Source organism: Lissotriton vulgaris, chromosome 5 (genome assembly GCF_964263255.1).
Source record: "Lissotriton vulgaris chromosome 5, aLisVul1.2, whole genome shotgun sequence".
Taxonomy (NCBI): Eukaryota; Metazoa; Chordata; class Amphibia; order Caudata; family Salamandridae; genus Lissotriton; species Lissotriton vulgaris.
This window is the reverse complement of record NC_141693.1, coordinates 355,216,594-355,232,362: the sequence shown is the minus strand read 5'-3', so window position 1 is coordinate 355,232,362 and position 15,769 is coordinate 355,216,594. Positions and strand designations below refer to the sequence as shown.

Sequence of the window (15,769 nt, the reverse complement as noted above, 5' to 3'; positions counted from 1 at the left end):
TTTTGGAGGATTTGTTTCATTACTTTGTCGACATGCACCTATAATAAGGATTAGGCTGCAAACATTTCAGTACTTATAATGAAATGAGTGATATTAGCTTCCTGCTCACTTCCTTCCATTATCTAATGAGTCTTTTTATGATTTTTGTTGGTCCTTCTACAAACATTGGTGCCATTGAGATACAGAGATCAACATAAATTGTAATTGATTTTCTTTGCTTTTGATCCAAGACGCAGTGGTTATAGTGAAATGAAACTTTGCAGCTGGGATCAGTGACTAAATGTTATTGGAAATGTCAACCTATAACTGATAGAAGTCACATTGGTGAGAGGAGTAAAACTGTGAAGCTTTTGGAAGTGAGTGGGGAAGAGTCACACACGTACTTGGCCATCCAAACGTCATGTAGAGGCTCCTATATTTAGGGGTTACCTTTGCTTTAGTCAGTATGAAGACAGCCACCTCTTAATCATACTTGCATCACATAGAAATACATAGCACAATCTGTTTGAAAATGTGCATATTCTAGAGCAGATTTTACCACCTTTTCGCCGCCTTCGATTTTGCTAAAAATATTTCTTCCGTTGGTTGCGTGGGCTAGAGGGAATGCTCCTCAGAAACCAGTCCAGAGTCAGTAAGCCATGAATAAATGGTTGAATTTATATATTTCCTAAAGTTGATTGTCAGGAAACTACTTTTTATGACAGACAGTTGCTCAGGTGAACAGGCATTCTTTTGATTAAACTCTGAAGTATTTGCTCTTTAAAATGGATTGCCCTCTCCAGCATAGTTGAAAAGGTGTTTGAAAGCATTCTTTGTTCAGTCTGTTAGCATGGCATCAATAGTTCTTGCACAGAAGAGATTGTGATATGCACACAGTTTTTTACTAGCACTTGATGGTAATCTGCATCCCCAAACCACAATTATTGCCCCTCGTCTTAGGAAACCCTGCCGCCGAAGCAAGATCAAGGAGTTTGCTTTTTGTAATTTTTCACTTTTAAATCTGCAATTATTTATAGATTTAGTGGATCATAGAAAAATTGTGTGGTGAAAAACGTCCTCCTAAAGTCTTTGGGCAGTACAGTGCTCATTGTTTTTACTAAAACTAGTGTTGTACCAATGTATGTTTTTTTTACTGTGAAGCTCCTTACCTTGAATGGTTGCTTTCAATGGTCCACGGTCATGTGACCCACTTTGTACTGAAGAGATTCTCCTCTGGATACGCAATGGAGGTGCCCTACATTGAAACAGCCTAGAAGACACCATTCAGGAGTGTAGGTGTGTGTTAAAATGCTATTGAGACCTCTATCTCCTCCCCCCAGGCAGTTTGCCAGATTACTGATTAACAAATCTTGAATTAAGAGGAAGACATTTTATCTAAAAAGTTGGGTTTTTATCATAGTCTTTTTATATTTTTAAAATCGGGTTGATTGATTTACCATAGTTTTAATTTCTAGAATAAGTAAATCTTCTAGATTCCTGAGAGTCCAAGCTAAGAGTGGTGAGTAAAGGTAAGAAACTGCTGCTTCATTCGGCATGATTTAAGCTATGTTATGTATCTGTGTTTTTATAGTGCACTATCACCCAAGAGGGTATCCTGGCACTTTGCAGGTGAGTTGAGCTAGTCCTGTGGGGATTTACTCTAAGAGCCAAGTCTTCAGCTTCTTTCGGAATTCCAGAGGGGAGAAGGAGGCTCAACTGCGGTTGGGAGGGCATTCCATGCTCTAGGGGCAATATATACGAGAAGGCTCAACCTCCCAATCTGCTTTTGTGTATTTGTGGGACATGTGCAATTCCCGCTGAGCAGAGGTGCCTGGGAGGTTGGTAGAAATGTTTGCGGCTGTTCCGGTAGGCAGGGCATGTGTTGTGCAGTACTTTGTACATGTGGGTGAGGAATTTTAACTGTGTGCACTTGTGTATGGTGATCAGTGGAGGTCCCTCAGGTGAGGTGTGATGTGGGATCGGCGTGGGAGATAAGGACAAGTCTGTTCGCAGCTTTCTGGGCGGCCTGTAGTATTTTCTTGAGTTGCTTGTTGATTCCTGCAAAGAGATGGTGTCCATAGTTCAGTCTGCTAGTGATTAGCACTTGGGTGATGGTCTTTCGGGTGTTGTTTGGTAGCCACTTGTAACTTTTTCTCAACATCCTCAGAGTATGAAAACAAGCAGTTGCTGAACTGGATTGACATATCCAGCTTGTTGATGATCCTGAGGTTTCTTGCTTGTAGGCGGTGGGTGAGAGTGCGTCCTACCTCTGTAGCCAGAGTCCCATGGTGAGGCATCTTTTCCAAAAATCATCACTTCGTTTTTGTCCATATTCAGCTGGAGGCCGTTTAACTTCATACAGGTGGCCCCTTCAGTCATGCAAGTGTTGAAATTGTTCCTTTTGCGGAGTGTTTTGCCCAAGAGAAACAGTATCAGTTGCTTGCCTTAGGTTAGTATGTCAATGTGTGTGCCCAGATGACGTCGTCCAGTGGGGTCATGTAGATGTTGAAGAGGGTTGGGCTAAGCTATTACCTGGTAAATGAGTTCTCTGGCTTTCACCGAGTAGGGCCGCATGTTGACTGTCTGGGTTCTTCTAGTTAGAAATGTGCAGATCCATTTGGGGGTGGGTCCTTGGATGCCAGTCTTATGTAGTAGTCTTATCATGATTGGGTGAGAGACTGTGTCGAAGGTTACTGAGAGATAGGGTAGGATGAATGTCACAGTTTCTCCCTTGTCCAGGATTATCTGGATGCCGCCCGTTACTGTGATGAGGGCTATCACAGTGCTGTTGGGGGTCTGAATCCTGATTTTGTGTCGTCAAGGAACTGGTAATCGTGGTGGTCAATCACAAAGCCGCTACATATGCTCCACGACCTGATATTAGAAGTACACATATGAGCCATCTTTAGGTGTCATGCTTCTGGATTAAAATCAAGGAAGTCACAGTTCTTGTGAGGGGTCCATGGCCAGATACTTCAGTGCTACAAGGCCTGTTCAATCTGCCTACGTTATTACTGGTGTTTAACCTAATTTCTGTTGCATTTGGGGTGACTTGAATGCTGGAATAGAAAAGCTAGTTTGCTAGAAAGAGCAGCATGAGGCTAGAATGCTAGTAATAGAGGTAAGTATAATCTGATTGAAGAAGACTTTCACAGGGACTTGGATGACTTTAAGAACCTGTGTTGGTTTTCTCATTCAGCTAATCGTCCTGGTAAGGGAAGATGGCCATTTTACCTCACCAACCCCATGGAATCATTCATTATTCAATTTAACTAGCATGTTCAGAGACCTTGAATTATCATGTGTCCTGAAAAGTTCAAGAAGAGTTGCACCTCTTTTTTGTGCTTGGGATTTGGCTTATCTTCTAAAAGTTAATGTCACATTTCCACTTCAGATTTAGAGTTTGTTGCTATTTTTACCCTCTATCTGAAAGTTTGTTTCTTTTCATGCCTGAAGTAGAAGTTGGACTAAAGTGGAGGCTTCCATACAAACTATGAAGTCTAGTGTACTAATTGTATGAGTATATAATGACACTGAGACTGCAACTACTTCAGGTTCATAGAAGAAAAATTATCTCGGGTGTCTTTAGTTTTCATTAATTTCCTTAGTATACTTAAGAAGGTTACTAGGAGGAAGACGGTTACACAAAAGAGGGACACGATGGTCTAAGTGCTTGCACCCTTTATAAGAATTTTTCTTGCAGGCACTTAGTTTATGAGCAGGTGTCAATTTGCAAGCTGGATTATTCCTTAACTATCTGTTAATCTAATAAAAGGGTGTGATTTACATGTCTGTTTTAGAAACCAGGACAAGTGCCTTAAAAGAGAAAGATAAACTTCACTGAAAGCGATGGATGTTTTGCATTGTAATGGAAATGAGATTCATTGGCTGATGTCCTGATTAAAACTTGTAGACCTACTTTATATATCCTAGAGCCTAAAGGACAACACCTTTTTCATAAACCAATCACCATTTCCCGAGAAAACCCTTTTCTTTAAACCCTTTAAATTTTGGCAGCTTCTCACACTTGGCCATTCTATTCTGTGGGGGCATGGGAGAGAAACATGTTCCTGCCCTATGACCTACAGGAAGATCAAACTTGCGCTATTTGTGCTTTTCCTTTTCCCTTTGTGTGCAGATAAACTTTTGACAGTCCCTGTGGTGCACCTGTGTGTCTATGAAGCTCTTCGAATACCCAGGCGGTTGAAATGCTCCATATGAAGGAAGCTTGCACTGCTAGTGCCTTTTTTGTGTCCAACGTGTTGTAAGGAAGCTTAAAACTGTTGCATATATATTTAACTATTCTGAGGAGGAACTGAGATCTCTTCTTGGCATTGCCACAGCCACTGACCCCAAAATTTGTAGTGCTGTAAAAGCTAGGAAAGGTAGTTGTGAGCTGCATGTTGGGCTGCATGCACACACTTCCTCTTTTTGATGATTTGTAAAGTAATTTACTTGGCTCTCTGTCTCCTGCTGCCTTCTTGCTTTCGTTGTCAAGAGAGGATTCAGACCCATTCAGGTAATTTACACTTTTAGATCTGCATGGCATAGTTATACTTCTTTGGCAGAATTTATTGTGTCCATCACCGTGTGGACATGTATCATGAACTGCATTGTCGGTCAGCATCACTGTTATATTTATTGGGAACACCTGCTGACAAAATGTGTAATTCGAATCTCTTGAAAGCTCAACTCGGCTGGCATCAAATGCTGACCTGAGAATCGGCCTGTACAGAAGAACATATTTAGCTTTCTAAACTCTTTTGCTTTATATATGTGACAAGTTTTGCTTAAGGTAGGATTCTTTTAATTTCTTGTATCTGTTTATTTAGAAGGTCCCGCGCAGCACTTTTATTTATTTAGTTAGTGAGTTGAATCAGAAATTTCTCAGTAGTGTTTTTGTAAGCTATGATAAAGGCATCAATTCTTACAAAAATATTCGGATTCATCAAGGTGGTATACATACTCATTTGCAATTAACGGCAGATATTGTGGGTATTTTTCAGTTTACTTAAATGGGTTTCAATATACAACTAGAGAGAAATCTTAGAAGTGCTCAGAGATAAAATAATACATTTTCTTCACTTTTCTCCTTCTTTCGTATGGATTTTATCTATCAATATTGATGCCATTATAAGAAGAATTAGGACTTGCAAGGTTTCCCGTAAGAGGTATAGACACCCTGAAGAATATTTTTGCTGAAATCACCTATCTTAGACACAGATGTCCATTTATACCTTGGCAAGTTTTCCGTTTTTTTGTTAACCGCGGAACACCACCCACATACTGGAAACAAAGTTCATTAAATAATGAATTTCGTTATTTGCATTTAGTTATGTTCTAGTACCAGAGGAAAAATAATGGTTTGTCGTAAATAGTTTTAATTTCACAAATATTTTTTTTGACATTTTACAAATGTTTAGGCCTAAACTGTTTCTGTAGATCTACATTTGTATACAATTTGATCATGCTACTTTTGGCTAAAGAAAATGAGGAATATTGATTAAGGGTTTCCATTCGCCTTTGGGTGGATTCTTAAGGTCCACTATCTCTCTCAGCTGCACTCCACTCTTCAATAATTTGTTTATTTTTGCTATTTTGTAAAACACAGTTGGTCACTTTCTCACTGCCTTCTGAGCACAATCCATAAATAGTATTGTACAGTTGTGCACCCTGAAGTAATAGTAAGGTGACATCAAATGCTTTCTAAAACTTGCAAATAAATTGGTAGAAAATTTCTTTTTGGGCTCAGTAGGAATTTGAGTACTGGTGGCATTATTTTTCTTGGAAACAGGCCTGTTTCAGTAATCCTAATGACCTGTTATTTTATTCCATTTATCTCACAATACCAGTTAAAGAATTCTTGCTATTTAATAACCGTCTAGCACCCTAAAATAAGAGCGTCAACAGCACGTTGCAGAAACCTTTATAAACATTTTCCCCCCTAGTTAGACCTTTGTGAAATGGTATACCAATCCCAATCCAAGTACTGGAAATTCAGTACGGAAAATGTCAATAACAGTTGCGCTTTCACCATTGTATGGTTGTTTTCTGCATTGGTACACGGGAAACGAGCAAATGTGTAGAATGTTAGACCAGTGAATGGATGTAGTGATTGGCCAAATAGTACTGACCAGTCCGCATACTAAGGTGTACATAATTTCCTTTTCAGTACTGTGATGTTGGCATTAATGACTGCATGTGTTCACCCATGCGCAGAAGTGGCAGTATTAAAGAAAGGAGAAGATGTTTGCTTTGTTTCACTGCAAGGTTGTTTTTTTGTGAGAGTTGCAATTCAAAGCCCTAAGTATTTCTCAGAATTGCACAACACCGATTTTAAATAAAGAACGGTTGTGATGAAATGTAGCTCACCATAGGGCTAACAATTCGAACTTAAGCAGTATGTGGTAACATGTGAGCTTCAACTGTTTCAGAAGTGATGGCCTTCATCGGATACTTATAATAGTGCCTCATTTCCATAGGGACTTGGAAAGAAAAGTTAAGATATGAAGTACAGGTCACACAAACCTGTATGTGTTCGAAGCAATACAATCTGGCCCCTTCACAACATATTTAAACCATATTTTAGTACAATCTACACTTGATAGAGCAGTGCGCCACATCCATGAAAAGGTCAAGCCTTCTGCATTCACTAAAAAAAGCTAAATATAAAATCCACACTCTACCTTATTTAGTACAGGGCTTTGTTCTGTACTGTCCATATGTTTCCCCGCTACGGTTAATACAAGTGTTTATGTGCTTTTTATTTGTCCTTACTTTAAATGATGTGTATACATAGTTGTTAATGTTTACCTGATTTGCAGTGTATTTGGCATTAGATTAAATTTCTGTTTAAAGTACTAAAGATTAAAATCTTTTTTTTTAACTAATTCTTATGTGCCTTGTATGCCCCAACGACAAATTTGGCACTTTTTAACTTTTTACTTACATCTTTACAGTTTTTCCAGAGGCCTCAGTTACAGCCTCCACGCGCTACCATCCAGAACAGTAGCCCTACCATCCGCCCTGGGGCCCAAACGCCGACGGCAGTGTACCAAACCAACCAGCACATCATGATGGTGAACCATTTGCCAATGCCGTATGCACTGCCTCAGGGTCCCCAGTACTGTATACCACAGGTAAGGTAACACCAATAGGGAAGCTACACACACACTTTTAGGTGACAATACACTTCCTCAAAGCTCATCACATATGGTATGCTTCTGTGTTGACCACTTTTTTCCTTTGACTAATTTCTTAATAGTTCCCTCCTGTCATGATGCATGATTGATTACAGTCGGACATATGTGTTAAAATTTATCATGTTTGTAAGTGTGACTTGATAGCCTAGAGTATTCCTCTGCTTCAGATGCTGTTACGGATATTGTATTGTATTGTATTGTAATTGCATTTATATAGCGCTTACTACCCCTGACGAGGCATCGAAGCACTTTTTCGGCGGGTAGCACACTACTCCGGGACCCACAGAGGATTAGTGTTGAATTAGTATAGTGAAACATGCAAGTACATTTTAAGTGGTGGATAGGTTAGTCAGTTATTTGGATCGGAACGATAGCGGAAGGATAGAGTAGGACAAAGGTTTGTGTTTATTTATTGCTCGCTTGTTGACGCATGCTATTCAGGGAGCCTATAAAGGATTCGTGGTGAATTAATATGGTGAAATATGAGGTAATTTCAGTGGTGGATATTAGTCTGTTACTTGGAGTGAGAAGGATAGCATATGGATAAAAGGGGAAGAAAGATTTGCATTCATATAGCACTTGTTACCCCTGATGGGTGTTGAAGAGCTTTTTTGGCGAGTAGCACGCCACTCCGGAACCCATAAAGGATTAGTGTTGAAAATTAGTATAGTATAAATATGAAGTAATTTGAGTAGTAGATATGTTATTCATTTATTTGGGCAGTATATTAGTATAGTTGAATATGGAATATGAAATTTGAGAAGTGAACATGTTAGTCTGTTAGTTTTGATAGAAAAAGGATAGTGGAGGGATAAAAGAGTGAAGGATTTTTTTTTAAGTCAACTGATGGGAGGATCATTATATATTTGTTAGTGATAAAAGGTGGACTGTTAGGTGTAATTACAGCAGGGAGAGTGTGTCTGAGTGGGATGTAGTTATTTATGGTGTTGATTGGCGTTGTGTTAGTAATGAGTGTATTGGTTAGTGATATAGGATAGAGTTGTGTACTGTTTGTGGGTGATGGTGGATATGTGTGGTAGTTGGGATAGTAGGGTGTGTAGATGTGGTTTGGTTGAGTTGGTGGTGCATGCTGGTACATTAATCTGTGCATAGTGTGTTGTGTGGTGTATATTTGGTGTGAGTGTGTTGCTCTGTTTGTGGTTGTGGGTGGTGTGGGTTGGGTATTGTTAAATGAGAAAAAGGGCAGCAATTCTGGCCCTAGTACCGACCAGTCTCGAACAGACCCAAACAGGCAACTACCCTTGTCCTCTCCACCCATAACAGGCCCAAACAGGCAACTACCCTTGTCCTCTCCACCCTTCGCCTCGACGCCCGGACTGAGACGCCCTAAGCCTGGCCTTTTTTGTAGCCCTAGTAATCAGGTGACCCCTTCAGCCAATGGGAACCCTAGCCCTAACACTATTTAATCACAACACTAGCCCTAACATCTAGAACCAATAGGAGACCAGGACCTTGCAGCCAATCTTAATGCTAGTCCAAGCACCCAATCAGTTCAAAACCCTGATTTCTACGTACAATAAAGGCCTTAGCCATACCACTAGTCCCAACCCAAGTCCAAGCTGCCAATGGTACAGGTAGCCCTAGTCCCTACTTATAATACAAAGCCTAACCCTACTCTTAGTCCCACAACTGGTCCAACAACCAAACACACCAGAAGCCCTAAATAGCTACTTCCAAGTAAAGGTCTAACCCTAGCCCTAGTCCCACCCTACTCCCAACAACCAATAACATAGGAATCCCTAGTCCCTACTTCCAATAGAAATCCGAACCCTAGCCCTAGTCCCAAACCCTGCAATGATTGAATCACAGACCGAGAAACCAATCAGAACCCTCAAATACGAATAATGAAGGCAATAATGGGCAGGGAAAACCACACATTTAAAACACAACACAGGTGATAAAATATGCACGAACGAAAAAGCCATAGAACTCACTGGGAGAAACGCCGCCATACCAGCTTGATAAACCCTTGCAGGATTGCCATCTTCGCCGACCCTGCCGCTGCTTCACCGCTCAGTGTCTCCTCCCCCCGCCGCAGCCTCACAACAACAGCGCTGCCGCAGTGTGGGGGAGAGGGATAACTACATCTTCCAGCGGCCTCCGCGACCGGAAGTCGCGTCGAGGCGGAGCGCGCCAGGAGGCGCTTAAAAACAGCCTAAGCCCGGGCAAAGGGCGGGCCCTCTGTGGCCCTCAGGTGACCGAGGAGGACGGGACGGGCCACCCCCCTTTCGTCTATGTTAAGGTACTCATATACGTTCTGTTTCCTACATACAGCGTACTAAAGGGGAGCTCCTCACTACTGTTCTACCTTGGATAATAACGCGAAGATGTCTAAAACTAGAAAGACCCCTGTGGCCACGAGATCTGTAACAAGAACAACAAGTGTTCCTAAAACCCCCCTTCCCACAATAACTGCTATCGACTTAATGTTACTGAAAACAATTAGTGTGGTGGCAGATGCCATCCAGGATACTGAAAGACGACTATCTCTAACTCCAGATCTGTGTTTTCCGGACCTTTCTCTACACACTACTGAAAATGCTAACTCAAAGGACAATACAATGAACTCTCAAGAGTCAATCCTAATGTTATCCTTCACAGGGCTTCCCAGTCCCCAAACAAGAGACAACACCCCAACAGCCCTGTCCATTCCCTCTTTAGGCAACAGCAGGGACAACAGCCTTATGCTGCTTAGCGAAAATGGTGTCAATACAAGTTTGCCGACTATAGACCACCTAGATCTTGGGTCTTTAACCTCTGCAGGCCCAACTTCTACAGTATCTACAGGAACAGACCCCCCCCGGCTACAAGACTAGGATCAAAAAATATAAACAAGTCCCGTAGATCACGAAGTAAAAAAACATCCTTAGTTAAAAAAATGTCTCGTCTAAAGGCCAAACAACATCACTCAGCTAAAGACATTTGGTCCACTTTTAGACTGGCTAACCCTACACCAAAAGCAGCAAATATTTGTCCTCCTACAACCAGTCAGGAGTTAGGGTCGCTCTTGAGCAAGAAGCAGACAGATCCAATAGTTACGACTATAGACCACATAGATCAGACAGATAACATATCGACAAACAACGAACTGCTCTTGGGTCAACTAGAAGCCCTAATTAAGACCCTCTTGAAGCCCATCAGTGAGAGAGTCATTAACATCGAGAAGGCTCTAGGGAAATTTGAAAGAGCCCAAACTGATGCATCTTCTACTTTGCTTAAAATATTGAATGCACCAAAATCCACTTCCACCTTTGTACCAGCCCGTAGTTCACTTGTCCCAACTAGTAACAAAGTCGTAAGGACAAAGCAAACTACTCATAACACTGCAATTAACCACACTCTGCCAGCTCGTCAGGTTAAAACCCTTCATTCTAAACCGGGGAAAAATCTAGACACGGTGGCTAACCCCCCCCCCCCCCCCCCCCCCCCCCCCCCCACAGTGGTCACAACTTTGAATAATGCCCAAACCCCACCTGACACTGAAACTGAGGATAGCGAATGGGCCGCTGAAAGTTCTTCAGCTAAACTAGTATCAACCCACTTAGAACTATCGGGCCAAATTAAAACCCCACATTTGAGTATACCTACAATGCAAACAGGGGTTAAATCGTCAAAATCAGTGGCAGCTAAAAGACCACCGCACATAAACCTTCCCCCTGAATCCAGTCCCTATACCACCGTTATGATTGGGGTACCTAAATTACCGGACAGGAAAACAGAATCTCAAGCGGAATTAAAAAATAAGGTCAGCCACTGGCTTACAGTTCAAAGACCGATTCCACAACATATAGTTGGCCATATTTCACATGTGAAAAAAGTAGACTGGGTGGGCACCAGATTTAAATCAACCGAGGGTGATTGCATCGTGGTAACCTTCGGTGACAGCCGTGCAGCTAGTTTCGTGAACAACTGGAAAAGTGGTGTGACAAATAGTCTGATTCGCACAATGGATCTGAGCTATTTTTATCCCTCCAATAACCCCAGCGATAATGTAAAACAATCACAGCTAACCTACGGACAGGGGGGCTGTTCGAGCAAACGGCCTATCACCAATTTAGGGAAACCTCATGGCCGTATGACCCGTCCGCCCCATTGGACCATACAAACCATAGAAGGGAACCCCCATGGGCTAACAGGCAAGATAGATATCGTACAAGTCATCAGGAGAGAAGGGAGTTCCCACTTCGTTCACAGTTTCAGCACTACTCACATCCACAACAGTTAAACACGTACTACGGGGTCCCCATCTCAAACAGATATGATACGCTTTATGCACCAGAATATCTGGACAAGATTGATTGACATACAGTACCCCTAATTCCCCCTCCTACACACTCTGAGTCTTCATGCCTGAAAGCAGTTTCCCATAACCTAGTGAGTACTATATTAGAGGGCACAAATAATCCTATCCAAGGGTCAGGTGTAACCCCCGGGGCAGCTTTTTTAGCAAGCCAGTCAGAGAGCACGGCTACCTCTAAATGAGCTTAGTCCTCCACAGCCCCTCACCCAAGTCTATAGCGGTACCCTTGGCGTAGCAAATTCCCTATCTGGCACTGATGAAATACAAGCAGATATAATAACTGACCAAGTGAATCAGTTGATACCTTCACCTACAACCAGCGCCCAGGAAGCAGGCCTACACGACACATCACCCTGTATTATAAAACTTTTATCCTGGAATGTTGCTGGCCTTGTTACCAAGGTAAAGGATCCAACATGGGTTTCATACATAAAAGACTATACCATCTTGTGTTTCCAAGAAACGTGGCTGGAAGACGTAAATGTACATATTGAGGGCTTCCAAAGCTTCTTTCTACCGGCAACTCCATCGAATAGTGGAAGATCAAAGGGGGGCTTGGTATCTTACATTAGCCTTGCACTTATCTGCCAGGTCTCAAACAGGGAATCCAACAACAGACACATCCAAGCCCTGGTGCTCAGGAGGGGCAAAAGGGCATTGACCCTTATTAACTTCTATAATGCTGTATCATCAAATAGGGAGTGCAATATTCTCCATCTACATAACTTCCTTAAAGATAAAGCTTCAAGTCTGCCCCGAAGCGTCCTCATTGCTGGAGATTTTAATACGCACCCATGTGGAAACCCCGCAGTAACACCAATTGGACTCTTAGGTTGCAACAACAGATCTGGCTTCCATTTTGATTACTCGCCACGTGGTACCTACGTTAATAATTTAACTGACGATAGGAACCTGACAGTTGCAATGTCTACATTAGCGGATTCTCACACTTTTGACGTCCCCACGTATAAAGGTCCTGGAAATGGTACTTATATAGATCACATTCTTCTTTCAAGTGACCTTGTTGATCTAGTTACTGACTTTGAAATTCAAACTAGCATGTTCAGTGACCATAATCCCATCTCTATTAAAATTAGAGGAGGCATTCTTGAACTCCGGAAGCCCAGGAAAGATTGTGGCTCCTTAAAGCCAATAAATGGAAATCGACGTCTGAAGTGGTCAAAAGTCAACAGTGTCACTCTGTATAACTCAATTAATAACAGCTGCGGCAACGAACTCGCACTCTGTGCTTCTCCTACCACCTCGCCCGAAGTGACCTTAACCGCCTTCTCAGTTGTGGTGGATAGAGTTGGTGAACTGTTAACCATACCAGTGAAGGGACATTACGAATCCCACCCGAAATGGTTCGATCAAGCTTGCTCAAAGGCTGGACGCAACTTAAAAAAGGCACTAAAGGCTAATCCTAGAGATCCTGTTCTCGTTAAAGAACTGAGAATCATCTATAAGACATCTCTAGCAGCCCGGAAAAAAGAAGTGAAGGCAAGCGTTTGGGAATCCTTGTGTGACCCTGCAATCCTGGGTAATAGTTCTAAGTTCTGGAACATTATAAACCAGCCCTTGTTCGACGACCCCAGTAACTCTGTGATTGGGTCTAACATACCTGAGGATGAGTGGTTATCCCATTTTAGAACAATTTTCAAAAGTGACGATGCACAAGCGGACATTGATTTTAATATTTCCGATGAAGAACCGTTGTGTTTTACAGTTGGGGAGGTAGTAAAGGGGATTCAGGGCCTGACTAGTAATAAAGCACCGGGCCCTGATGGTCTTCCCCCCGACCTCTTTAAATCAGACATTCAACTATGGGCACCAGTTCTTACTGCAGTAATAAATGCCGGGATTTCTATAGGTTGTCCCAAATCATGGGGGTCTTCGACCATAGTGCCTGTATTCAAGAAAGGTGACCGTAGTAATGTAACATGTTATAGGCCAATATCACTGATCAACTCAGTTGCTAAGGTGGTGGGGGTTTTTATTTTAAATAGGCTAGTAGCTTGGGCCAACGAAAAAAACATTCTGTCGCCAATCCAATACGGGTTCAGACCAGGTCACTCCACGATAGCTCAATGTTTGAACCTGTACCTAATAAACGGCAAATACACCATGGCAAGAAAAGGGTCCATCTACATGGCCTTTATGGATTTATCATCAGCCTTCGACTGCGTCGACAGAGGTAGGCTCTGGGAGGTCCTGCAAAATATGGGTGTGGAGCAAAAGCTCATTAATTTTTTAGCAGATTTACATTCGGACACTAGAGCAAATGTCCGCTTTACACAAGATATGAAAGTAACCAGGGACTTCAGGATAAACCGGGGGGTTAGACAAGGGTGCATCCTAGCCCCGTTTCTTTTTAATCTTTACATCAATGAACTGGAGAAACATCTATTAAAAACCGGTACAGATTACCCATACATAGGGAGGAAGGGCGTGCCAGTCTTGCTATATGCGGACGATGCCGTCCTAATCTCTAGAACGGCGATCGGCCTTCAAACCCTGCTTGATTCTTTTTTTGCATTCATGAACTCCCGTGGCCTGAGCATTAACAACTCGAAATCTTTCATTATGATGACCGGCTCAGGTCCAAAAAAAAGTTATCCCCATTCTGTAAACAATGAAAAAATACCGTCAACTAGGACCTTTTCATATCTTGGTGTCCTTTTTGACCATAAATTAACTTGGGCACCTGCAATACAAAAGAAAAAGGGGGAGGTAGTGCGTATAAACGCAGCTATAATGGATTTTGCAAAGAAAACGGGTAACAGCCCAGTGGCCGCCGTTGTGAAGTTATATCAAGCCAAAAGCATTGCAGTTGCGTGCTATGGGAGTGAATTATGGGGATCTGAACCCCTAGATGCCCTCGAGGTCACTGAAAATAATTTTTTAAAGCAAGTTTTAAGGCTCCCTAGGGGTACGGCAAACTTCTCTGTTCACGCAGAACTAGGCATGTCCTATTTGAGCGATAGGATAGCGGTAAACCCCTTGCTATGTTGGCTAAATAGTTGGCTAAACCCAGATATACCCCTTACCAGAAACATCCTGCAAGAGGCATTAGAGTGGGAAGGGAAGTATAAGATCCCGTGGATAAAATATGTTAGAAGATGTCTCACCGAACTAGGTCGGCCGGATCTTTTTCTAGCCCCCGAGAAAATAACTAAATCTGATGTCATTTATGTGAAGAACACCTTCATGACAACCAGGTACCTGGCAAGGGAGGAGAGAGAGTATGAGAAAAATATTGTGAGATTGCATGCTCTCACAAAAACGACCCTCCATATAGAACCCTATTTAGTCTGGCCTTTGTCAGGTTATGAACGCTTTTTGCTGACAAGGTTCCGATTTGATATGTTCCATCTTTTGATAGCTGTACCAAGTGGGGCACACAGAGGACAAGTGCTGCCAGCTTGTGGCTGCGACAATAAGTCTCCACAAGATCTGGCACACTTTTTATTTTTTTGTTCATATTATATAGTCCCTCGTAACTTGTTTTTAAAACCCTTATTACAACGGCTCCGTTTTGCACAATTCAGACCAGCACTTTATTACCTTCAATTGCTAAATAGCGACTGCACCCTGTTTTTATGTAGTTTTTTAAAACTTGCACTTAAACATAGGAAAAGCATGGAAGGGTAATTAATTCTGCTACTGATATGAATCTTTTTTAATTAATATTGTATCTTTACTGTTTTTAAAAATTACAAATCTGTAACTTTTGCTTGTGCTCGTGTTTATGTGGTATCAAACTTCTTTTCCTTTGCATAAACTGTACTTTGTGATAAATGTTTTTGAAATGTACTTTTATGATTGTTATATGTAAACAATCGAATAAAGATATTTTACTTACTTACTTGATAAAATATGCAATTACAGGCAGGCTAAAACTACAATTTTTAACTGTAACACAATTAAATTATATTTGTCTTCTGTGGCAAAGGAGTTTCTGAGAGACTGTTATTTGCTTTCTGATCCCTTAGTTATTTTACGTTTTTATTTAAAGTTTTTTCAATTGTTTTCTTTCTCTATTTACCTTGGTTGCTTTTTTCTTAAACCCTATTTCGATTTACACAGGTTATGAATATTGTTTTTCCTTAAATTTAGTTTTTTTCTTTTTACACAAGTGATTATGGAGGCAAAATCTGTTAAATGTTGCCTCATTTGTCTTCCTGAAATTGCCACAACCTCGTTGAAAAATGGTGGTTGTCTGTAATAGCTTTCATCTCGTCCAGAAGTGCTCTCCTTCTCTTCTTAT

At 41.6% G+C, this 15,769-nt stretch overlaps 1 protein-coding gene across 28 annotated transcripts in view; it reads left to right on the top strand.

Annotated features, from left to right (window-relative positions):
• EIF4G3 (eukaryotic translation initiation factor 4 gamma 3) overlaps window positions 1-15,769 on the top strand; it is a 1,432,461-nt gene that overhangs the window by 407,580 nt on the left and 1,009,112 nt on the right. For all 28 annotated transcript variants that reach the window (XM_086921648.1, XM_086921654.1, XM_086921652.1 and 25 more), the window contains one exon: window positions 6,939-7,118. In XM_086921648.1, the coding sequence (XP_086777774.1) occupies window positions 6,939-7,118 (180 nt within the window). The remainder of the gene's footprint in view (window positions 1-6,938; window positions 7,119-15,769) is intronic.